This window comes from Hyla sarda, chromosome 11 (assembly GCF_029499605.1).
Source record: "Hyla sarda isolate aHylSar1 chromosome 11, aHylSar1.hap1, whole genome shotgun sequence".
NCBI classification, from domain to species: Eukaryota; Metazoa; Chordata; class Amphibia; order Anura; family Hylidae; genus Hyla; species Hyla sarda.
In genome coordinates this window covers 71,107,523-71,134,308 of record NC_079199.1, presented here as the reverse complement: position 1 = coordinate 71,134,308, position 26,786 = coordinate 71,107,523, and the positions used below count along the sequence as shown (strand labels likewise).

General features: G+C 42.8%; 1 protein-coding gene across 2 annotated transcripts in view; it reads right to left on the bottom strand.

Moving 5' to 3' along the window:
• The window catches only part of MRPL24 (mitochondrial ribosomal protein L24), a 65,164-nt gene that overhangs the window by 21,535 nt on the left and 16,843 nt on the right, over nucleotides 1-26,786 (bottom strand). For both annotated transcript variants that reach the window (XM_056546415.1, XM_056546414.1), the window contains exons 3-4: nucleotides 24,365-24,460; nucleotides 14,791-14,894 (exon numbers count right to left, since the gene is read on the bottom strand). In XM_056546415.1, coding sequence (XP_056402390.1) covers nucleotides 14,791-14,894; nucleotides 24,365-24,460 — 200 coding nt within the window. The remainder of the gene's footprint in view (nucleotides 1-14,790; nucleotides 14,895-24,364; nucleotides 24,461-26,786) is intronic.

Here is a 26,786-nt window from a genome sequence, read left to right as displayed (position 1 = left end):
GCCGGGCGCGAACACGGAAGCCCGCACACAGCGTTCGGAGTAATGAACTTCCGGATGCTGAGAGCGGAGCTCCGAAAGGCAGGGCATCGCATAACCCCTTTAAAGGGGTATTCCAGGCAAAAACATCTGCCGCTGGGACCCCCCGCGATCTCCCTGCAGCAGCCCGCATTCTTTGCGGGCTGCTGCAGGGAGATCGCGGGGGTGTCCCAGAGGCGAGCTCCCCGCGATCAGACATATTATCCCATATCCTTTCGATAGGGGATAAGATGTTTTTGCCCGGAATACCCCTTTAACTACAACTTCAATGAACAATTGATCGCTAAGCGATTAGAAGAACCCTAGATTTCACATCCACTATCTAAAATAGATAAAATCCAAATTTTTATTAGGCAACTAAAAAAAATGAAAAGCCTTAACCCACCAGTCCTATCAGTATGAGCAGAGACAAAATTTTATTTAAAGGGGTACTCCGGCGCTTAGACAACTTATACCCTATCCAAAGGATAGGGGATAAGATGCCTGATCGTGGGGGTCCCCCATGATCTTGCACGCAGCACCCTAGTTAAAATCAGTCCCCAGAGCGTGTTCGCTCCGGGTCTGATTACCGGCGACACAGGGCTGGCGGCGTGTGACGTCACACTCCGCCCCTCAATGCAAGCCTATAGGAGGGGGCGTGACAGCTGTCACTTGCCTGCACCTCTGATGAAGCTCATGTATATGAGTGAAACTAGTTAGGTGGCAGTGTCTGTTTGCTTTTAAAATTTCATTGTTGTCATGGTTTATAGCCTAATGGACTACAGCCTTGGGCTAAAATAATATATACTAATAATAATATATAATATATTACAGTGTTGGAGGCATTGGCCTTAGTATTGGGTGTTAAATAATTTTCCCAATACTTTTCACACTGTCTCTACTTATGAACTTTATAAGACTGTGACAATATAGGTATTTTTAATTCACGGCAATCTTAATACACATCAAATAAAAGTGACGTTTTATTAAAAACTGGCTTTTTGTGCCTTTTTGGCACTGGTGTTTTGTAGTTGATGGCCTTCCCTAATAAGGGTCTCGGTGGTGTTTTTTATTTTTATTTTACGTGCACCTCTGTAAATCACAGTTTTTAGGTCTTTAGGTTTTAGTTCTGCAAGCGCTGTACCTTGATGACTTTATAATCTTTTTTTTTTTTTTTGCTTTTTTTACATTTACAGTCATGGACGTAAATGTTGGCACCCCTGAAATGTAAGTATTTCTCACAGAAAGGATTGCAGTAACACATGTTTTGCTATACACGTTTATTTCCTTTGTGTGTATTGGAACTAAGAAAAAAAAAAAGGGGAGGAAAAAAAGCAAATTGGACATGATGTCACCAAACTCCAAAAATGGGCTGGACAAAATTATTGGCACCCTTTCAAAATTGTGGAAAAATAAGATTGTTTCAAGCATGTGATGCTCCTTTAAACTCACCTAGGGCAAGTAACAGGTGTGGTAAATATAAAAATCACACCAGAAATCAAATAAAAAGGAGAGAAGTTCACTTAGTCTTTGCATTGTGTGTCCGTTTGTGCCACACTAAGCATGGACAACAGAAAGAGGAGAAGAGAACTGTCTGAGGACATGAGAACCAAAATTGTGGAAAAATATCGACAATCTCAAGATTTCAAGTCCATCTCCAGAAATCTAGATTTGCCTTCGTCCATAGTGCGCAACATCATCAAGAAGTTAGTCTGCAACCCATGGCATTGTAGCTAATTGCCCTGGGTGTAGCCGGAAGAGAAAAATTGATGAAAGGTGTCAACGCAGGATAGTACGGATGGTAGATAAGCAGCCCCAAACAAGTTCCAAAGCTATTCAAGCTGTCCTGCAGGCTCAGGGAGCATCAGTGTCAGCGCAAACTATCCATTGACATTTAAATGAAGTAAAACACTATGGCAGGAGACCCAGGAGGACCCCACTGCTGATACAGACATATAAAAAAAAAAAGCAAGACTACATTTTGCCAAAATGAACTTGAGTAAGCTAAAATCCTCCTGGGAAACCATCTTGTGGACAGATGAGACCAAGATAGAGCTTTTTGGTAAAGAACATCATTCTACTGTTTACCAAAAACGGAATGAGTCCTACAAAGAAAAGAACACAGTACCTACAGTGAAATGTGGTGGAGGGTCAATGATGCTTTGCTGCCTCTGGCACTGGGTACCTTGAATGTGTGCAAGGCAACATGAAATCGGAGGATTAATAACGGATATTGGGTCACATTGTACAGCCCAGTGTCAGAAAGATGGGTTTGCGTCCGAGATCTTGGGTCTTCCAGCAGGACAATGACCCCAACCATATGTCAAAAAGCACCGAGAAATAGATGGCAACAAAGCACTGGAGAGTTCTGAAGTGGCCAGCAATGAGTACAGATCTAAATCCCATTGAACACCTGTGGAAAGATCTTAAAATTGCTGATGGGAAAAGGCGCCTTCCAATAAGAGAGACCTGGAGCAGTTAGCAAAGGAAGAGTGGTCCAACATTCCGGCTGAGAGGTGGAAGAAGCTTATTGATGGTTATAGGAATCAACTGATTTCAGTTATTTTTTACGAAGGGTGTGCAACCAAATATTAAGTCAAGGGTGACAATAATTTTGTCCAGCTCATTTTTGGAGTTTGGTGTCACATTCCAATACACAAAAGGGAATAAACATGTGTATAGCAAAACATGTGTTACTGCAATCCTTTTCTGTGAGAAATAGTTCATTTTCTTGAAAAAAATGTGCCAACATTTACGGCTATGACTGTATATATTAAAACATATTAATTGCTGTTTACAGACGGTTTCCAGAACAATGGACTAACATTTTCATCTCTAGATGTGCAAAGCAGGTAGAGACATGCATCAAGGACCAACATCTGTAATTGCAGCAAAAGATGGGTTATCCAAAGTATGAACTCAGGGAGTGAATATTTAAGTATCCAACAGATGTCAACTTCATTGTTCTCATTATTGTTTAATGTTTATGGTCACAAAAAAAGGAATTTTGCACTTTCAAAGCACTGTGCATGTTGGTGATCCAATGGTTAAAAAAAAAAAAAAAAAAAAAAAAAAAAGTCTATTTAAAGCTATTTGAATTCCAGTTTGTAACAGTAGCAAAATGGTCAAAAAGTCCAAGGGGGTAAATACTTGTGCAAGGCACTGTATATATTGTAACAATATAATAACAGTGACTCCTTGCTGGAGGTGGAACGCGTGGGGTTAGCTTTTCCCCATACAAGAGATGTAGGCAGTCCCGGCATCCATACAGACATACTCTGTGTCCCAAACGGCTATTTCTCTGCACATGCACTTTACAGGCCTGTAGCACACACACATATACAGTGATCCCTCAACTTACAATGGCCTCAACATACAATAGTTTCAACATACAATGGTCTTTTCTGGACCATCGTAAGTTGAAACCTGACTCGACATACAATGCTACAGACAGTCCAGATCTGCGAAACGTGTCAATGGCTGGAAGAACCGACCAATCAGAATGGGCATTCACTGGTAAACACCTGTATTACTCAAGTGCATGCACTGACTGGTGTCTGGTAGCGCCACCCTACAGTACAGGGAGGTATTACATGTTCTGTACACTTTACCTGTACCAGGGTTACCTGCTCCTTTGGACACCAGGTGAGGGCGACTCCATGTTACTTTTTTAGGACACTGTGTACTGTACAGGACCCTGAAAAAGCTCCTGTCCTCTACATAGACCAGTGTTTCCCAAGCAGGGTGCCCCCAGCTGTTGCAAAACTGCAACTCCCAGCATGCCCGGACAGCCTTTGGCTGTCCGGGCATGCTGGGAGTTGTAGTTTTGCAACAGCTGGAGGCTCCCTGCTTGGGAAACACTGACATAGACAGTGATTACAGCTCTCAGCATTTCTTTCTTACTTTTACATGGAAGGACTTGCTTTATCTATATTACTTATCTACTTATTTTTCTTTAATTCTCACTTTTTCCTATTTTTGGATGACATTTAGTGCCTTTAGAACCTATTACCAGGTTTCCATAGAGTTCTGGTCTCAGCATACAATGGTTTCAACATACAATGGTCATCCCAGAACCAATTAAAGGGGTATTCCGGTGAAAACCTTTTTTTCTTTTAAATCAACTGATGGTAGAAAGTTAAACATATTTGTAAATTACTTCTATTAAAAAAATCTTAATCCTTCCTGTACTTATTAGCTGCTGAATACTACAGAGGAAATTCTTTTCTTTTTGGAATGCTCTCTGATGACATCACGACCACAGTTCTCTCTGCTGACGTTATTATAATAATAATAACGTTTTATTTATTGTTGTTCTTACTGGGCTTTGAACCCAAGTCCCCAGCACTGAAAGGCAGCAGTGCTAACCACTGAGCCACCATGCTGCCCTTAGCATGCATCTGCTATGCATGGTTGCTAAAATGGACAGAGATGTCAGCAGAGAGCACAGTGTTCGTGATGTCATCAGTGTTCCAAAAAGAAAGGAATTTCCTCTGTAGCATTCAGCAGCTAATAAGTACTGGAGGGATTAAGATTTTTTAATAGAAGTAATTTACAAATATGTTTAACTTTCTGCCACCAGTTGATTTAAAAGAAAAAATGTTTTCACCGGAGTACCCCTTTAATATTGTAACTTGAGGGACCACTGTATGTATGTATGTATGTATGTATGTGTGTGTATATATATATATATATATATATATATATATATATATATATATACATACACACACACACCTTCACTTATTTGAATCAGTCAGCACCTTATATTCCTTTGTGGTCATTTGAGTATTATTATGTGGTGTTTTTCCTCATACATTGTAACTATTGAATGTATACACTAAATAGACTATCTAGGCATCTTGCTGTGTTGATGGGCATATTTGGGCATAGGTCTGTTTTTGTTTGACAACTTGTGGGGCCCGCATGTTTAAATTTTTGCTACAACATTGTTTTTTGTCTAGGACAGCTTTTATCTTTTTTTGGGTTACTATCCCTAGTACGGGGTGGGCGTTGCAGAACTACACTCCTCTGCCAGATTATTGTGTGTTTTTAAATGGTTTTAATTGTCTGTACGCTCTCTTCTTTGTATGTCCAAATTTGTGAACAAAGATACCTTTTATATGCATATACCGTTATTCTTGGAGTGCATCACTTTATAGTTGCTAGCTTGTTTCTGTCGTTTTTTTTCTACTATAGTGTAACAATGATAGGAATGGTGGTCGGGTATTGCTATATTTTCCCAAAGGTACCTGTCATATGTAGCATTGAGGTTTCAGGAAACGCATATCACATCCAGGGAAAGCTGGGTAAGATATGAGGAATCTAGGAATAGATGAATCCCTATGAGATTACAGCTGCTGAGGACTTTTATAAAGGATATTTTCATGCCTATAATTTAATGGAATGAAAAGCAGATTGGTAGTGGAACTTCATTTTCCCTTCCTGGCCAGTCAAGTTTTCAGTGCAACCAAAATCATCACAGGTGCTAATGACATCTGGTTAAAGAGGTTCTCCGGCCCTAAGACATCTTATCCCTTATCCAAAGGATAGGGGATAAGATGTCTTCTTGCTGGGGACCTCCGCTATCTTGCATGCAGCACCCACCTGTGTGAGCTCCACACAACGCTGGAGGCTCAGAGTCTGAATCGTTACGACCACGGGACAGGCGTATCGAGATGTCACGTCTTCGCCCCGTGTGACATAACGACCCACCCCTGCAAGTCTATGGGAGGGGGTGTGACGTCACACGGGGACAGAGTCGGGACCCGGCAGACTCCGAGGGGGGTGCTGCATGAGAGATAGCGGGGGTCCTCAGTTGCGGGACCTCCTTGATCAGAAATCTTATCCCCAATCCTTTGGGATAGGGAATAAGATGTCTTAGGGACGGAGTACCCCTTTAATGGGCTTTAAAACAAAGTGTAACTCAGTCTGCAGGCTAAGGCTGTGAGGAACCTGTAAGAATCCTGAGATTTTGCAGCCTCAAAGCGGAAATTTTGACATGTGAGAATAACACGTTTGATAACTGATTTTTTGAGTCAGATTTTGTTGATGTCAAGTGAATGAGCAAACTAGTTCGGGATGACTGAAAGGCAACAGTATCAGAACCACTCATTACAACCCAGATGTGCAGAATACCATCTCTAAATGCACAACGTTTCTACCCTTGAAGCAGATGGGCTACAGCAGAAAAAGACTACACTGAGTACCACTCCTGTCAGCTACGAACAGCAAATCAAGGCTAGAATTAGAACTGGCTCACCAAAACTGGACAATGGGAAGTCTGAAAGAACATTGTCTGATCTAATGAGTCCTGACTCCATCCTGCCTTGTATCAACAGTTCAGGCTGGTGGTGGTCAATTAATTGTGTAGAGGACATTTTCTTGGCACACTTCGTGCCTCTTTGTGCCAATTAAGCATTGTTTAAACATGACAGCCTTTCAGAGTATTGTTTCTGATTATGAGGAAGATTTATCAAAACCTGTGCAGAGGAAAAGTTGCCCAGTTGCCCATAGCAACCAATCAGCTTACTGAAGCAATCTGATTGGATGCTATGGACAACTTTTCCTCAGCATAGGTTTTGATAAATCTCCCCAAATGAGTATACCATTCTCCAATGGCCTCGAAAGTCACCAGATCCAATAGAGCACCTTTGGGATGTGGTAGATGTGGCTATCACATGACAGCTGTACAGGCATGAAATCTGCAGCAACTGTGCCATTTACATAACTCTCCGAGTAGCCTGCAGGGTTAAACTCCCATTAAAGTCAACAAGAGTCACCCAAATTGTGTAACTTCACTGCTTTAGCTGCTTTTAGCTTTCCTGTCCACCTCCAGCCGAGACCAGAGGTGGCCGGAAAAAGCCAGCGGGGCATCCCCATTAAGGGTTTTACAGTAAAGGCGGTAAATATATACGCACTCATCACATTTTCAGATTTTTATTTGTAAACAATTTTGAAATCAATGTAATATTTCCCCCCACTTATTACTGCTGTACCCACCCAGGCAACCCACTCTATTTGTTTGTTCAGCTGATCATCTATCTCTGTGATGTTGGGGGGGGTCCATAAATAACACCAACATTTTTCCTAGTATTTACCTCCCTTTTGTAATTCTACTCACAAGGATTTCACATTCTCACAACAATCACCCACTATTGCATTTTTCACACTGACCTTCATACAACTTACATACAGAAATATTACTTTCCTGCTCACCCCTGCAGACTGACAACCCAGTCATGTGAGGAGTCATGTCTCAGTGACACCAACTTACATTAGTGTGTTTCTCCAGTATCAAGATCTCGAGCTCCATCATTTTGCTATCTAGACTTCAAGAATTTGTGAACACACACTTTAAGTTGCCATCTAGCTTTGCAAAGTTCATATCAGTAAAGTGATTAATTGAATTGTGGGGGGTAACAAACAATCATATTACCCAATCTACCATAAAGTGTACCTATGAATGTGGTTCAAAAACCGCAGAACTCGGACCCCCTGCGATTTAAAACTTATCCCCTTATCCTGCAGATAGGGGATACGTTTTTCTGTACTGATCGGGCATGGGACTTCTTTAACCTGTTAAGGACCAAGGGCGTGCAGGTACGCCTTTGCTCCCTGGTACTTAAGGATCAAGGGCGTACCTGTACGCCCGTGGGAATTTCGGTCCCCGCCGCGCGCCGGGCTGGGACCGGACCGGGGTGACTGCTGATATCTATCAGCAGGCACCCCGCACAAATGCCCAGGGGGGTCATCAGACCCCCCGATGTCGGCGATCGGCGCAAATCGCAAGTGAATTCACACTTGTGATTTGCGCGATTCCGGGTCATTATGGGTCTATGGTGACCCGGAAAATAAGGGGGATTGCGGTTGTCCATGACACCCACGATCCCCCTGATGGGATAGGACTGAGGTGGCAGGGGTGCCACCCCTCCTATCCCTTCAATTGGGCATCTAGAAACTACATCCAATAGCAGATTGGGGGCAGGGGGGGGGTTAACTTTCGTTTTCCCCGTTCTGCCCACCCACAATAGGCGGAGCAGGATGGGGAAACGAAGGGGACCGGGCACAGACGTCCACTTACCCTGCGTGCGAGGCTGTGGGCGACGATTGGTGTCGGAGTTCAGCGCGGGCAGCATGTTGTGCGGCTGGCTCCCTGGATCCAACGGAAGCCGGTAAGTTGCTTAGCAACATCTAGGAGGGCTCCAGTCTGAGACCGCTATACAGTAGTCCCTAGCTTGCAGCCCTCCAGATGTTGCAAAACTACAACTCCCAGCATGCCCAGACAGCTGTCATGCTGAGATTTGTAGTTTTGTAACAGCTGGAGATCACTGTGTAGTGAACTGTGGCCCTCTAGATCTTGCAAAAGTACAACTATCAGAATGCCCACATAGCAGTTTGCTGTCTGGGCATGCTGGGATTTGTAGTTTTGCAACATCTGGTGGTCCACAGTTTGGAAATGACTGTGCAGTGGTGAATCCCAGCATGCCCAAACAGTTGTCTCGGCATGCTGGGAGTTGTCGTTGCGTACCTCCAGCTGTTGCATAACTACATCTCACAGCATGCACTTCGGCGATCAGTACATGCTGGGAGTTGTAGTTTTGCAACAGCTGGAGGCACACTGGTTGGAAAATACTGAGTTAGGTAACAGACTCTAACTGAAGGTTTTCCAACCAGTGTGCCTCCAGCTGTTGCAAAAGTACAACTCCCAGCATGCGCGGTCTGTCAGTGCATGCTGGGAGTTGTAGTTTTGAAACAGCTGGAGGATTGCCCCCCATGTGAATGTACAGGGTACATTCACACGGGCGGGCTTACAGTAAGTTTCCTGCTTCATGTATGAGCTGCGGCAAATTTTTCGCTGAGGCAAACTCCTAGTGGTAAATTCACTGTAAACCTCCGCCAGTGTGAATGTACCCTTAAAACACTACACAAACACAAAATAAAAGGGTAAAACACTACATATACACCCCCTTACATTGCCCCCCCCCCCCAATAAAAATGAAAAACGTATTGTACAGCAGTGTTTTCAAAACTGAGTCTTCAGCTGTTGCAAAACAACAACTCCCAGCATTTCTGGACAGCCACTGACTGTCCAGGCATGCTGGAAATTTAGCAACAGCTGGAGGCACCCTGTTTGGGAATCACTGGCGGAGAATACCCCTATGTCCACCCCTATGCAATCCTTAACTTAGTCCTCGAATGCGCATGCTGCTCTCTCACTTCGGAGCCCTGTCGTATTTCAAGGCAACAGTATAGTGCCACATATGGGGTATTTCTGTACTCGGGAGAAATTGCACTACAAATTTGGGTGGCTTTTTCTCCTTTTATCCCTTATGAAAAGGAAAAGTTGGGGGCTACACCAGCCTGTGTATTTTTTTTTTTTTTTTTTACACTAACATGCTGGTGTTGCCCTTTACTTTTTATTTTCACAAGAGGTAAAAGGAAAAAAGACCCCCAAAATGTGTAACGCAGTTTCTCCTGAGTACAGAAATACCCCATATGTGGGCATAAAATGCTCTGTGAGCGCACAACAAGGCTCAGGAGTGAGAGCGCACTATGTACATCTGTGGCCTAAATTGGTGATTTGCACAGGGGTGGCTGATTTTACAGCGGTTCTGACAAACGCAAAAAAATAAATACCCACATGTGATCCCATTTTGGAAACTACACCACTCACGGAATGTAACAAGGGGTATAGTGAGCCTTAACACCAAACATGTGTTTGACGAATTTTCATTAAAGTTGGATGGGAAAATAAAAAAAATAAATAAAAAAAATTCACTAAAATGCTGGTGTTACCCTAAATTTTTCATTTTCAAACGGAACAATAGGAAAAAAGCCCCCCAAAATTTGTAACCCCATTTCTTCTGAGTATATAGATACCCCATATGTGGATGTAAAGTGCTCTGCGGGCGAACTACAATGTTCAGAGGAGAAGGAGCGCCATTGGGATTTTGAATAGAAAATGTGTCTGGAAATGAAGGCCACGTGTGTTTACAAAGCCCCCATAGTGCCAGAACAAGGAACCCCCCAATTGTGACCCCATTTTGGAAACTACCCACCTCATGTAATGTAATAAGGGGTACAGTGAGCATTTATGCCCCACAGGTGTCTGACAGTTTTCTGGAACAGTGGTCCGTGAAAATGAAAAATGTAATTTTGCATTTGCTCAGCCCACTGTTCCAAAGATCTGTCAAACGCCAGTGGAGTGTAAATACTCACTGCACCCCTTATTAAATTCTGTTAGGGGTGTAGTTTCCAAAATGGGGTCACATGTGGGGGGGGTCCACTGTTCTGGCAACACGGGGGGCTTTGTAAACGCACATGGCCCCAGACTTCCATTCCAAACAAATTCCCTTTTCAAAAGCTCATTGGCGCTCCTTCTCTTCTGTGCATTGTAGTGCGCCAGCAGAGCACTTGTTGTCCACACATGGGGTATTTCCATACTCAGAAGAAATGGTGTTACAAATTTTGGGGGTAGTTTTCTCCTATTACCCCTTGTGAAAATGTCAAATTTGGGGAAAAAACTGCATTTTAGTGAAAAAAAAATGTTTCTCTTCATTTACATATCAGACTTTAAAAAAAAATTGTGAAATACCTGTGAAGTGTTAAGGCTCATTGTACCCCTTGTTACGATCCTTGAGGGGTGTAGTTTCCAAAATAGTATGCCATGTGTTTTTTTTTTCCTTTTTGCTGTTCTGGCACCATAGGGGCTTCCTAAATGCGACATGCCCCCCAAAAACCATTTCAGCAAAATTTGCTTTCAAAAAGACATAAGTGACTCGTTCTCTTCTGAGCATTGTAATTGGCCCGCAGAGCATTTTACGTCCTAACATGGGGTGTTTCCATACTCAGAAGAGAAGGGGTTACAAATTTTGGGGGGCATTTTCTCCCATTACCCTTTATAAAAATTGTAAATTTGGGGGGAAAACTGCACTTTAGTGAAAAAAAATGTTTTCTTCATTTACACATCCGACTTTAGCGAAAAATCATCAAACACCTGTGGGGTGTTAGGCTCACTGGACCCCTTGTTACGTGCCTTGAGGGGTGTAGTTTCCAAAATGGTATGCCATGTGGGGGGTTTCTGCTGTTCTGGCACCATAGGGGCTTTCTAAATGTGACATGCCCCCCAAAAACCATTTCAGAAAAACTCAATCTCCAAAATCCTTCCATTCTGAGCCCTCTACAGCGCCCGCCGAACACTTGACAATGAGGTATTTCCTTACTCGAGAGAAATTGGGTTACAAATAATTTTTAGAGGATTTGTCTCCTTTTAACTCTTGTAAAAATTCAAAAACTGGTTTTACAAGAACATGCGAGTGTATAAAATGAAGATTTTGAATTTTCTCCTTTATTTTGCTGTTATTCCTGTGAAATATCTAAAGGGTTAACACACTTACTGAATGTCATTTTGAATACTTTGAGGGGTGCAGTTTTTATAATGGGGTCATTTGTGGGGTATTTCTAATAGGAAGGCCCTTCAAATCCACTTTAAACCTGAACTGGCGCATGAAAAATTCCGATTTTGAAAATGTTGTGAACAATTTGAAAATTGCTGCAGAACTTTGAAGCCCTCTGATGTCTTCCAAAAGTAAAAACATGTCAACTTTATGATGCAAACATAAAGTAGACATATTGGGGGAGATTTATCAAAGGATTTAGACTGGTTTTTCTTGTCTAAATTTGTTGCACAGAAAGTCGCAGTCTAAATATGTGCGACTTTTCTGCGACTTTTGCTCTAGAGGATTTTTAGAACATGATGCATGCAAGTCTATTTTAGACTGAAATGCATTGGAAAATGCATTGGTGCTAAATTTATCAAAAGCGACTTTTCAGCGACAAGTCGCATAGGCTGAAAGTACGCCGAAATGTCAGACCATGTTGGAGCAGGTTTAAATATAGACTAAAGCATAGATCATGCAGTCTGTGCACAGAATTTATCAAGAGCTGTGCGCCATTTGATAAATTAGGTGCACAATAGACCAGACTAACCCTCTGTAGTTTGGTCTATATTGATGCGGGACATAGACAACTTTGATAAATATCCCCCATTGTATTTATGAATCAAAATATAATTTAATTGGAATGTCTATTTTCCTTACAAGCAGAGAGCTTCAAATTTAGAAAATGCTACATTTTCAATTTTTTCATCAAATTTTGGAACTTTTCACCAAGACATGATGCAAGTATCGACAAAATTTTACCACTAACATAAAGTAGAATATGTCACTAAAAAACGAACTCGGAATTAGAATGAAAGGTAAAAGCATTCCAGAGTAATTAATGCTTAACCCCTTAAGGACACATGACGTACTGGAACGTCATGTGTCCACTCCCGATCTATAACGCGGGGCCACGGCGTGGCCCCGCGTCATAGCGGGTCGGGCCCGGCCTCTAACAACGGCCGGGACCCGTGGCTAATAGCGCGCGGCATTGATCGCTGTGCCGCGCGCTATTAACCCTTTAGACGCGGCGTTCAAAGTTGAACGCCGCGTCTAAAGTGAAACCGAAAGCATCCCGGCTAGCTCAGTGGGCTGTTCGGGATAGCCGCGGTGAAATCGCGGCATCCCGAACAGCTGACAGGACAGCGGGAGGGCCCCTACCTGCCTCCTCGCTGTCCGATCGCCGAATGACTGCTCAGTGCCTGAGATCCAGGCATGAGCAGTCATCCGGCAGAATCGTTGATCACTGGTTTCTTATGAGAAACCAGTGATCAACATAGAAGATCAGTGTGTGCAGTGTTATAGGTCCCTATGGGACCTATAACACTGCAAAAAAAAAGTGAAAAAAAAAAGTGAATAAAGATCATTTAACTCCTCCCCTATTAAAAGTTTGAATCACCCCCCTTTTCCAATAAAAAAAAAAACACAGTGTAAATAAAAATAAAAATAAACATATGTGGTATCACCGCGTGCGGAAATGTCCGAATTATAAAAATATATCATTAATTAAACCGCTCGGTCAATGGCGTGCGCGCAAAAAAATTCCAAAGTCCAAAATAGTGCATTTTTGGTCACTTTTTATATCATTTAAAAATGAATAAAAAGTGATCAATAAGTCCTATCAATGCAAAAATGGTACCGTTAAAAACTTCAGATCACGGCGCAAAAAATGAGCCCTCATACCGCCCCATACACGGAAAAATAAAAAAGTTATAGGGGTCAGAAGATGACAATTTTAAACGTATTAATTTTCCTGCATGTAGTTATGATTTTTTCCAGAAGTCCGACAAAATCAAACCTATATAAGTAGGGTATCATTTTAATCGTATGGACCTACAGAATACATATCAGGTGTCATTTTTACCGAAAAATGTACTACGTAGAAACGGAAGCCCCCAAAAGTTACAAAACAGCGTTTTTTTTTTTCAATTTTGTCGCACAATGATTTTTTTTCCCGCTTCACCATAGATTTTTGGGCAAAATGACTGACGTCATTACAAAGTAGAATTGGTGGCGCAAAAAATAAGCCATCATATGGATTTTTAGGTGTAAATTTGAAAGAGTTATGATTTTTTAAAGGCAAGGAGCAAAAAACGAAAATGCAAAAACGGAAAAACCTCCGGTCCTTAAGGGGTTAAAGTGACAGTGGTCAGATGTGCAAAAAACACTCTGGTCCTACAGTGAAAATTGGCCTGGTCCTTAAGGGGTTAAGTATTACTTTCATCAGGTCACCCCCTTTCCCTTTATATTTTCCTAAACTGTTTCTTACATGACTTACCTAGATTTATCCTACAACAGGTTTTGATTTAAAAAAAATTCATTATTCAATAATTTCATTTCCCGTATAACCTTTCTAGTGGTATTAAACTATTTTAATTTACTTAAGAAACAGAATAGTCGGCAAAACTCACCAGTTCCATTCTGTACATGCCTTTGTGTATCACCAAGCACTGCACACTAGACAACTTCCATGAAGCTTGTTGCTAAGCCAGATATAATAGATGCAAGAAAGTCACTCGAACAATTACCTCAATGGAGTGAAGAAAACAATGGTGGCACTCAACACAGGATAATTCTCAGGTTGGCGTTTATTAGATTACATGGTCAGGGACATCGGCAATTCAAAAGGGAGCATGTGGGCAAATAAATGCACACCTTTGATTCATCCTGTGTAGAGTGCTGCCAGGGTTTTCTTCACACTATTGAAGAAAACACTTCTTAAAGGGGTACTCCGGTGCTTAGACATCTTATGCCTGATCGCGGGGACCCCCGTGATCTTGCACGCGGCACCCAGTTTGTAATCAGTCCCTGGAGCATGTTCGCTCCTGGTCTGATTACCGGCGACCACAGGGCCGATAGCGTGTGACGTCAAGCCTCCACCCCTCAATGCAAGCCTACGGGAGGGGGCGTGATAGCTGTCACACCCCCTCCCGTAGGCTTGCATTGAGGGGCGGAGCATGACATCCCACGGGGGCGTGACGTCACACGCCGCCCGCCCTGTGGTTGCCGGTAATCAGTCTCGGAGCGAACACGCTCCGGGGACTGATTACAAACGGGTTGCCGCGTGCAAGATCAAGGGGGTCCCCAGCAGCGGGACTCCCGCGATCAGGCATCTTATCCCCTATTCTTTTGGATAGGGGATAAGATGTCTAAGCACCGGAGAACCCCTTTAAAGAGAACTACAACTTTTTAAGTTGAACGTACATGAAGTAATGACAACAGGATCATTACCAGCTTATGTCGATCGGATCACTATCACATCTGTTATTAGATCATTCTGGTTGTAGAGACTGATAATACAAAAGGCTATTAGTAAGAAAAACAGGCAACACACCTGTCCTCAGGATCCACAAGGGCTACTTGGTTAACCAGAAGAGGAGCTTCACTAGCCACATATGTTCCTCTGTAATGACCGGACCTCCCAACATAGCGATAATGCTAAACATTCAAGAAATAAAATGCGCAAAACATTAGTAATTAACAATTACTGACAAGCATTAGGATTCTCAGTAAACACATCAGAAGAACAGCAAAGACAAACAGCTGCCAGACATGAAGGGTTGTCAGGATAATTCATACACCTTATCACAAAAGTCCCCATAGTAGCCAGAGCAGAAAGCCAGTATAATGATACTGATGAATACAAAATGGCTTCTACAACAGATTGAACTATTTAAATTCTGATTTCCATCACTAAACTAACACTAAATTAACAGGCTCTGGCTGGCAGACCTTGGACCTACCATATAGTTGCATCTTTAACTCTTCCCCATTTTTTTATTTCTCTCTCTTAGTCACAGAAACCATAGACTGAGACTTGCACCCTATATAGGATACGTTTTCTTTCTGTCGCCATAGTTCTTCCACATAAGCAAAGCCTGCACACATCCCCCGATCCTATTGCTGTATAGTGTGGTACTGTACTTCTTTTTACCTGTGCTCACTTCAAACACTATCACTATCAGCAGCCCACACTCACAATGAATGGCCGATGTCAGCAATCACAGAGATGTCAGTCATGCGCTGTGTACTCGCACACATCACGGCAGCTCCCCCTGCTACCTGAGCTAGGCCGAGAGCAGCCGCGATGTGTGCGAGTATACTGTGCATGCGCGCTGCGACTCGCACATAGCAGTGTCTCATAGCGTCGGATTGCTGCTCCAAGCAGGCACACTGTAGGGGTCCATCGTCGGCGGATCCGCAGCATAAAATACGCTGTAGATCCGCTCGTGTGAACAAGCCCTTAAGAGGTTTCTGACAGAAGTTGTGCTCCCAAAACCCCCTACAATGATCGCAACAGTCTGTGCTGGCCAATCAGCGATCTGCTTATAAAGTCTGCCTAAAGCAGACAAACAGCAGAGCGCCGATCACAGTCAGGAATCCTAGGCAATAGCATAGCATTGTTTAGTATTAGCAATCTGATCATTGCTTATAAAAGACCCATATGGGAATTTATTTAAAAAATAAAAAAATAAAAAAAATTCTACTAACAAAGTTGTATTAGGGCTTACTTTTGTGCCACAGGTTTCACTTTTTATTGAATTTATTTTATCATATAAAGCCATAAAAAAATATATGTAGGACAAAATTGAAAAAATATGGAATATTTTTTCAGAGTTCACAATACAGTAAAACTGACATGCATACTTTTATTCTATTGGTCAATACTAGAGATGAGCGAAGTAACAGTAATTTGATTCTGCACGAACCTCGCAGCTCGGCAGTTGCTGACTTTTAGCCTGCATTAATTAGTTCAGCTTTCAGGTGCTCCGGTGGGCTGGAATAAGTGATACAGTCCTAGGAGAGTCTCCTTGGACTTTATCCACCTTTTCCAGCCCACCGGAACACTTGAAAGCTGAACTAATTTATGCAGGCTAAAAGTCAGCAACCGCCGAGCTACGAGGTTCGTGCAGAATCGAAGTACTGTAACTTCACTCATCTCTAGTCAGTACGATTCCAATTATACCAATTTTTCTCTCGTTTTATGAAAACTTGGAAAAGAAAAATAAAACAGCAGTTCTTTTGTATGGTGTGAATGGAGAAGTAATAGGCCTGTGTAACCACAGCTCCATTCACTGCCATTGGTGCTGAAGGAGGTAGCCAAGCACATTGGCTGGTATCGCTATCAGTCCCATAGACCGTGTATGAGGTTTTGGTTATGTAGGTGTGCTACCGCTCCGTTAAAGTTAGGCTGCTTTCACACTGTTAGGCTGCTTTCACACTATAAAGTTCACCCGTTAATAAATGGCTGTTATAATGTATTGTTAACGGACGTTTAATAACGGGTGAATTAACGAATGCCAACGGCTGAATAATGTCTGTCCAAATAACGGGCATATTCATCCGTTAAGCCCCGTTATAACATCCAGAGGTTTTAAAACCACTATCTACAGACTCCAACAGCCATGACTACTACTACTCCCATCATGGAACAGACTTGTTTTCATGAACGGAGTAGTAGTTCCCCGGGTGCAGGAGTCTGCTGGTGGCTGGGAAGGTTAATTCACAGAAAAGGACCTAAAATCATACTTTATTACGTGCCCCTAAAAAGAAATCATTCAGATTTCAAAAAGTTGCTCCAAGAGCCACACAAACAAAAAATACAGCAAACGACACTCTGGAGCAGCCAGCTCCCAGATACAGTACGACTGATAAAGCATACAACACAGTGCGTGCTGAATGATGAACAGACCAAAAAAGTCAAATAATAAATACATACAAGAGTACCACGGTAGAGTATTCTATTGCACCCTAACCCCAATGGCTCAGGTAGTGGCTCGGGGTGGGACAACAGAGTGGGAGGGGGGCAGGGACCTGATAATCCCTATTCCTAGATCTACACTAGTACCTAGGCGGAATTGTCGTCCTAATAAGGACGGTCCCGCTCTGGAACCTCCCCTACACTGCTACTCTTCCCCTAAGTAAACACTACCTCACTTGCTAATATGATTACTAGCTCTCTACCCGGACATATCCCTATTGCTAATAATGTAATATATGTACAGAGGGATGTCCTAGATTTATTAGGAAAGTAGTAGGCAGATATCACTAGGGATAGGAAGATATATTTATATGCAGTGTAATCCCACTATTCAATCACAGATACTTAAGATAATATCCTGTCCTATAATATCCTATGACCCTATCATATATTGCTACTGTAGAGATGGTACCAGTGTATAATGCCTTTACAATGAAACCGTTAATTACAACCTAGATGATATCCTTATCAATATTCACCAGGCACCAAACAGCAGAAATTATCATCATTCTCAGATATACAGAGACAATCATACTTCTTAGATATGCTGATACTACGAGACCATATTGTCATCTCCAGGATTCCCCCAATCAGGGCACAATAATTGTACATACAAAGGACAGCCATGCCACAAAACTATAGATCAACTTAAAGACACATATACCATCTCATTCTGAATTAGTTATGCAATTATTAGCAGTAGCAAATAGTAGGATAAATAAGGTGGATACTCAAGTGAGCAAAGGATGCATCTAGATATTCAATCGCTCTCAACGCGTTTCTCCAGGTTACGGATCATCAGGAGAGAGAGATATAACCGATCAGGCTCGATCCACCGGAGCTCCTGTACTCATGGTCCAGCTGGGGGTGGCGGCGATACAACGCTTTATGAACATATCTGGATGTTCGCGCGCCGGTCTAATGACACGACTCCTTCTTCCCTATTGGTCATAGCTGGACCGCATACATACAGCGTCCTCCAGCGTACGTATCAACTGCCGGAAGTGACCCCTACATCACTTCCAGTAATCGCTGATTTGTCTGCTGTTGGTAACTAGGGAAACCAGGTACGCAGACTTGTAATAGGCTTATATTATAGCCAATCAGAGCGGCGCACAATCCTCGCTGTTGGTATCAGGCCAGTGATAGATGGGATTGGTATTTACTCATAGCACGCCCCATAACGGTAAAATAGATAAACCGCGGGGCTATAATAACACTAATCCCTCATTCTAAACAAATTATAGGGCTGGTCATGAGGATTAATTAAGCTGAAGATAGATAAATATATATTGATTCCAACACACAGAGAACATAATACATGGGGCAAAAATGATATATAATGATAAATATGGTCAGCAATCGATGAAGCTATACTGCTACCATATATATGACACATCATGTGCAGATGAAACCAGGACTGGAACATAATAGTGATCGGAGACCCTTATAACTAAGTCTAACAAAAGACAGCTCTCCAAAATAGATGACAAAATAAGGCACCACTACAATAGGAAATTTCCTATGGAATCAACCTTAGGAGATCAAATAAAACAGTTAAAGGCCAATGCCTCATTAAGACCGTGTGGGGCAAATGACATCACCCGAAATATCCATTATAGTTCTTTCTGCAACAGAATCTTATCAAAATTCCCCTTTCGAGGGGACGGACGCACAATTTCCAAAACAAAAAACTTAAGACCAGTGTACTCGCCCCCATGATGTTCATGCATATGTTTGGATATGGAAGTATTCCTACTATAGCGAATGTCGCCCAGGTGCTCACCCACTCACCGTCTGAGCTCCCTCAGGGTCTTCCCCACATAGTCCATCAGGCCTTTTGATCTGCAATTAGCGAATTCCCTAGAAGTGAAATCTGTCCTGTGTTGGAACTGACAACCCCATTCCGTTTAGCCACATGAGGCCAAGCGATACACGCACCGCACGGGAATGTCCCAGAGGGTTTAGATGTAAGCCATGTTCCTGCGGGTTAATTGTTGGTATTGGCTGGGAAGGTTACATTAGTGTTTGTACTACCCCCATCATGGAACAGAGTCGGTTCCATGATGGGGGTTGTAGTACAGGGGCTGAGGGATTGATCGCACTGGGTCTCACTTCTGACACCCGATCTGATCAGAAGTTATTAAGCAGGGGAGCGGGCGTCATGCTCCGCAACCCTGCGATGTACACAATGTATTTTTAACTTACATTTTTAAATTCCCCGCTGGGAGCCCTGAATGCCTGGTACTGAGGAGCCGTTCAGGGATCCCAGCTGGGTTTTTAAAATGGAAAATGTGAGGGGACATATGTATATTAAAAGTGTTGTGGGGGGGGGGGGGGCATAGAGCGCTATATATCTAGCACCCCAGCACATTAATAAAAATATGACCCCCGCCAGCACATTTAAATATGACCCCCGCCAGCGCATTTATATGTATACATCTATACCCCCCGCCAGCGCATAATGTGACCCCGCCGGCACATTTGTCTTAATTTTCCATTGCAGCGCTATATGTGAATGGTATATCAGAATGCATCCAGCAGCCGCCGGCCAGATGATCCTGATAGATATACTATTCATTCATAGCGCTGGCGGCTGCATATGTATATAGATGTGCTGTGGGGGGCAGACAAATAGCGTTATCTGCCCCCCACAGCGCTTCTATATACATATGCAGCCGCCGCTCTATGAATGAATAGTATATCTGTATACTGGTCACATATAGCGGATTTGTGCAGCGCTATATGTGATATCTGTCAGCAGCACATCCAGCAGCCGCCCGGCCGAAGATGCTGCCAGATATACTATTGATTCATAGAGTGGCGGCTGCATATGTATCGCATCGGGTGTCAGAAGTGAGGCCCGGTGCGATCAATCCCTCAGCCCCTGTACTACAACCCCCATCATGGAACAGAGTCTGTTCCATGATGGGGTAGTAGTACAAACACTAATGTAACCTCCCCAGGCAGACTCCGGCAGTGGGGAATTACTACTCCCATCATGGAAACAAGTCTGTTCCATGATGGGAGTAGTAGTAGTCCCTCAGCACTGCAGGAGTCTGCTGATGTCAACTCTTCTGAGCATGTTCAGAAGTAATAACGGATATTTTAAAACAGGGCGCAAACGGATGACATAAAGGCTCATCCGTTTGCCATAGACTTCAATGTTAAAAATAACGTCTGTTAATTTACCCGTTTTTTGTGACGGGCAAAAAATTAGTGCATGTCACGTTATTTCTCCCGTCACAACTAACGACCGTTAGGCATGACGGGCTATAATGGGTGATAACGGGTAAACAAAAACAAAAAAAAAACATTGACTTGAATGGGGTCGTTTAACGGGCGTTAATAATTATTTTTCAAACATATGTTTATTAACAGGTGAACTTCATAGTGTGAAAGCAACCTTAAACTGCTCTTCTCATGATCTGTAGGCATCCAAGCAGTTGGACCTCCAGTGATCATACATTTATCACAAATCCTGTGGTTTAGGGATGTCCCGATACGGATACTGGTATTGGTACAGATACTGGACATTTGCACAAGTACTTGTACTCGTGCCAATGACCCAGATACCTAATACAATAGCTGAGCGCACATCATAGCCGGGACTCGCATTAGCGGTGTCCTGATAAGCTGTGAGGAGGGTCGGAGGTCCCTTACCCTGCCCCGTGTGTATGGCAGGCATTAGTAAAGGAGCATCGATAACACTGACCACTGCTATGCTATGGCATAGCATTGATCAGTGTATGCAATCTACAGATTGCATTTAATAGTCCCCTATGGGGACTAAAAAAAAAAGTTTTAAAAAAAATTGTAAAAAATAATAAATGTGAATTAACCCCTTCCCAATACCAAATTTAGAATCACTCCCTGTCAGGGACCGACCAGGAGACAGGGAGAGTGAGCCCTAAAATGACCCTGCCTTCTCTCCCTTCCTACTTACCCATCTACCCTAAACGGTGGATCGACAACTGGGCGCCGGTCCCTCCCTGAGCTAAAGTGCAGTGGCCTAAAAACACTAACAAACAGTCACAAAACAGAAACATAAACAGGAACATAGAACTCTATAACAGATTAAAGGGGTACTCCGGAGAAAACCTTTGTTCTTTTAAATCAACTGGTGCCAGAAAGTTAAACATATTTGTAAATTACTTCTATCAAAAAATCTTAATCCTTCCAGTACTTATTAGCTGCTGAATGCTACAGAGGAAATTCCTTTCTTTTTGGAACACTGATGACATCACGACCACAGTGCTCTCTGCTGACATCTCTGTCCATTTTAGCAACCGTGCATAGCAGATGTATGCTAAGGGCAGCATGGTGGCTCAGTGGTTAGCACTGCTGCCTTGCAGTGCTGAGGCCTTGGGTTCAAATCCCACTAAGGACAACAATAAATAAAGACTTATTATTATTATAATAACGTCAGCAGAGAGCACTGTGCTTGTGATGTCATCAGAGAGCATTCCAAAAAGAAAAGAATTTCCTCTGTAGTATTCAGCAGCTAATAAGTACAGGAAGGATTAAGATTTTTTTAATAGAAGTAATTTACAAATCTGTTTAACTTTCCGGAGCCAGTTGATTTAAAAGAAAAAAGGTTTTCACCGGAGTACCCCTTTAAGTTCAGAGGACACAGATCAGAGAGCAGACACTATAGACCTATGGTAAAGCACAGAGGAAAACACTAGCTAAGTGATCATGTACTCTAAGATCAATGCATGTACAAAAACTCCAAAACATCGGAATAAAGACTTAATAAACAAATAGAGTTCAAAACACCAGACAGGAAACTGTATGAGTCTAAACAGACCACAAGAAAAAACAGGAATATAGCATAATCCCCCAGAACCTCCAGTAGACACAAAGTCCCCATGGACCAGTAACAGGGATCTATCGCTAAACAGGAATAATTGCAATCCCTCATAAAACCTCCAGTAGACACAGAGTCCCAGTGGATAGGTAACAGGGGATGCCTAGTTACAACTCAGAAAACAGATACAGAGACCCCCGACCTACGATGGCCCCGACATACGATAATTTCAACATGTGATGGCCTCTCAGAGGCCATTGCATGTTGAAGGCAGCATCAACATACGATGCTTTTGTATGTCTGGGCCATCGCATAAACGGCTATCCGGCAGCGCTGACTGCTTCAGCTACCGCCGGATAGCCGTTTGTGGTGCCCCGTGTGCTCCGGTGATGGTCTCCTACCTGTCCTCGGGGCTCCAGAGCGTCCTTTTCACGATCCCCTCCATCGCCGGTGCTCTCCGTCGTCATCACTTCGCGCACACGCCGTCCTGTCATCCAATAGGAGCGGCGTGCGTGCGTAGCGACGTGATGACGGCGACGGAGATCGAGGATCCCGGGGAAGCAGAGATGTCCGGAGCTTCCGTGACACCACGGGGACGTGGCGACAGCGATGGAGGGCGACATCCAGGGCAGCGGTGACAGGAGAGTACAGCTTCCTATACTTTACATTGCACGGATAACCTCAACATATGATGGTTTCAACAAACGATGGTTCACTTGGAACGGATTACCATCGTATGTTGAGGGACCACTGTACAACAGGATATTATAGAATACTGTTCACACTGAACACAAGACAGGGATCGCAATCCCTCAGAAAACCTCCAGTAGACACGGAGTCCCCATGGACAGGTAATAGGGATATCTAGATCAGAGCCTCCAGTAGACACAGGAATGTCCCAATGGAGCGATAACACAGAAAATGGATACAAGAGAGAACAGTGTGAATAGACACATAGCAGAAAGAATATACAAATCCTAAAACAGACTATACAAACACATCTTAAAATCTAAGAGCATGCCACATAACCATGGATAAAAACAGAACATACAAGGTGCATGCTAAGACAGAGATAGTAGATTAAAAGCTCAAACAAGGAATGTTTCACCGAAAATTTCTTGCAGAATGTCCAGCATCTTAGCAGCAAGACATCAGGAAGTCAATATGAAATCTGATCTCAATCACCAGTCCAGAGGATAGACTGGGCTGACTTTAAATAGACACACCCTACGAGCTACTGGCTAGCAAGCCAAAGGCTTTAACTATTCCCTAATTGGGGAACATAAAACTGTTCACACAAAAGCAAATCCAATGGCTGTGTGTGAACACAGACCAAGACAGACATGACACCCCCTTTTCAAAAAAGTTTAAATTAAATAAATATATATTTTTTTAACATAAAAAGCCCTTTCTCTTATAAAAACAAAAATTAAAAAAACACCCCTTTTTCCCCATTAAATTTTACACTGCGGATCTGCCGTTGAAGGACCGCTACAAACTTCTCGGCTCGGCAGTTGATGACTTTTCCTGCATAAATTAGTTCAGCTTTCAGGTGCTCCCGTGGGCTGGAAAAGGTGGAATACAGTCCTAGGAGACTCTTTCCTAGGACTGTATCCACCTTTTCCAGCCCACCGGAGCACCTGAAAGCTGAACTCATTTATGCAGGATAAGTCATCAACTGCCGAGCCGAGAAGTTCGTGACGAATCAAATTTACTGTAAGTTTGCTCATCTCTAACTGTAAGTAATAATTTATTTATTTTTTTACTTTCTGGTCAGATGGCTTGATTTTTTACACTACAAATTGACTTTTTCATTGGTGTGATTTTTTTGGTACATGCAACAATTTCATGGCTTATTTTCAGACTTTGTAGGAGGTAAAAAGAATGCAATTTTGGCAATTTTTTATGGCATTGCCCACATAGTGTAAATGACAAGTCAACTTTATTTCACACGAATGATTTCAATACCAAATTCATGTATTTTTTATGGTTTACTATTTTTACCTAAAAACTATTTTCAGGAAAAAAATATATTTTGGATGTTTTCATTTTAAGAGCCTTAAATTCTTTTCTTTTTTCAGTGACTTAGCTGCATAAGGACTTGTTTTTTGCAGGATGAGTTGACTTTTTAGTGGTACCATTTTGGAGTATATGTTTGGGTACATGTCCAGCACTCTTACCGCATGCTGGACACATCTACTAGAATACCAGTCTCAGACTTATCCCATAATGGATGGAACGAATGTGAGATTGAACAGGGTATGACATATATACACAAAACACACATATTGAAATATACAATGAACAGTTATTTCCTTATTTTTCTCAAGCTCTCACCGTATTTAGATTCTCTATCAACACCCAGTTGCGGGCTCTTATAACCTGTGACACCTTCCCTTGTTTTCCAGTGTCTTTACCATAGAGTACTTCAACCTGGAAAAAACAAAACAAATACATTATAAAAGACCTAAAAACTGCTGATGTTTAACCCCTTAAGGACTCCGGGTTTTTCCGTTTTTGCACTTTCGTTTTTTCCTCCTTACCTTTTAAAAATCATAACCCTTTCAATTTTCCACCTAAAAATCCATATTATGGCTTATTTTTTGTGTCACCAATTCTACTTTGCAGTGACATTAGTCATTTTACCCAAAAATGCACGGCGAAACGGAAAAAAAAAATCATTGTGCGATAAAATCGAAGAAAAAACGCCATTTTGTAACTTTTGGGGGCTTCCGTTTCTACGCAGTGCATATTTCGGTAAAAATTACACCTTATTATTCTGTAGGTCCATACGGTTAAAATGATAACCTACTTATATAGATTTGATTTTGTCGCACTTCTGGAAAAAATCATAACTACATGCAGGAAAATTTATACGTTTAAAAATGTCATATTCTGACCCCTATAACTTTTTTATTTTTCCACGTACAGGGCGGAATGAGGACTCATTTTTTGCGTCGTGATCTGAAGTTTTTATCGGTATGATTTTTGTTTTGGTCGGACTTTTTGATCACTTTTTATTCATTCATTTCATTTATTCATTTTTATTCATTTTTTATTCATTTTTTAAACCAAAATACGTTTTTTTGGACTTTGGAATTTTTTTGCGCGTATGCCAATGACCGTGCGGTTTAATTAATGATATATTTTTATAGTTCGGACATTTATGCATGCGGCGATACCACATGTTTATTTTTATTTATTTTTTACACGGTTTTATTTTTTTTATGGGAAAAGGGGGGTGATTCAAACTTTTATTAGGGAAGGGGTTAAATGACCTTTATTAACACTTTTTTTTTACATTTTTTTTGCAGTGTTATAGGTCCCATAGGGACCTATAACACTGCACACACTGATCTTCTACACAGATCACAGGCGTGTATTAACACGCCTGTGATCAGTGTTATCGGCGCTTGACTGCTCCTGCCTGGATCTCAGGCACGGAGCAGTCATTCGCCGATCGGACACCGAGGAGGCAGGTAGGGGCCCTCCCTGTGTCCTGTCAGCTGTTCGGGACGCCGCGATTTCACCGCGGCGGTCCCGAACAGCCGACTGAGCAGCCGGGTCACTTTCACTTTAGAAGCGGCGGTCAGCTTTGACCGCCGCTTCTAAAGGGTTAATACCGCACATCGCCGCGATCGGCGATGTGTGGTATTAGCCGCGGGTCCCGGCCGTTGATGAGCGCCGGGACCGACGCGATATGATGCGGGATCGCGGCGCGATCCCGCTTCATATCGCGGGAGCCGTCGCAGGACGTAAATATACGTCCTAGGTCGTTAAGGGGTTAAAAGGAGATTTTTTTATGCTTACCGTAAAATCTGTCTCGGAGGATCCATTGGGGGACACAGACCTTGGGTATATGCTGCTGTCACTAGAAGGCTTGACATTATGGCAACAAGAAAAGTCGGCCCCTCCCAGCAGGATATACCCGCCAACAGGCACCTGAGCTAATCAGTTTTAGTCCCAGAGCTGTAGGAGAGGACCAACAGGTAAGGAAAAAAAACAAACTGTCCGAGGAACCACAGAATAAAAATAAACAAACACCCTCGGACAGGTAACCAAACCAGGAACACCAGAAAAATGGGTGGGTGCTGTCCCCCTCCCCCCCCCCCCCCCCCCCCCCAATGGATCCTCTGAGAAAGAGATTTTACGGTAAGCATAAAAATCTCCTTTTCTCTATCGGCTCCATTAAGGGACACAGACCTTGGGATGTACCAAAGCCGTCCCCAGGGTGGGTAAAAGGAGCAAGCTAGGTGGAAGGCTGGACCACAGCCACCTGCAACACCTTGTGACCCAGACTAGCATCAGCAGATGCAAAGGTATGAACCTGGTAGAATTTTGTAAAAGTGTGCAAAGATGACCAGGTGGCCGCTTTACAAACTTGCAAGGCCGAAGCCCTGTTGCTAAGAGCTCAGGAGGCCCCGACAGAACAAGTGGAATGAGCTCAGACCCTGAAGGGTGGAGTCTTCCCCTTACAGCGGTAAGGTTCCGAAATAGCAGACCCGATCCACCGAGAAATGGTGTCCTTGGAAGCAGGTAGTCCTTTACGATGACCCTCCGTAAGTACAAAGAAGGAGTCACTCTGACAAAAAGAAGAAGTGACTGAGAGGTAGGTCCGAATTGCCCGTACCACATCAAATTTATGGAGTAAACGTTTCTTTGGATGAGATGAGGTCGGAAAAAAGGATTGGAAGGATGACGATGTACTCATTGAGATGAAAAGCGGAAACAACTTTAGGTAGAAAGGACGGAACCGGAA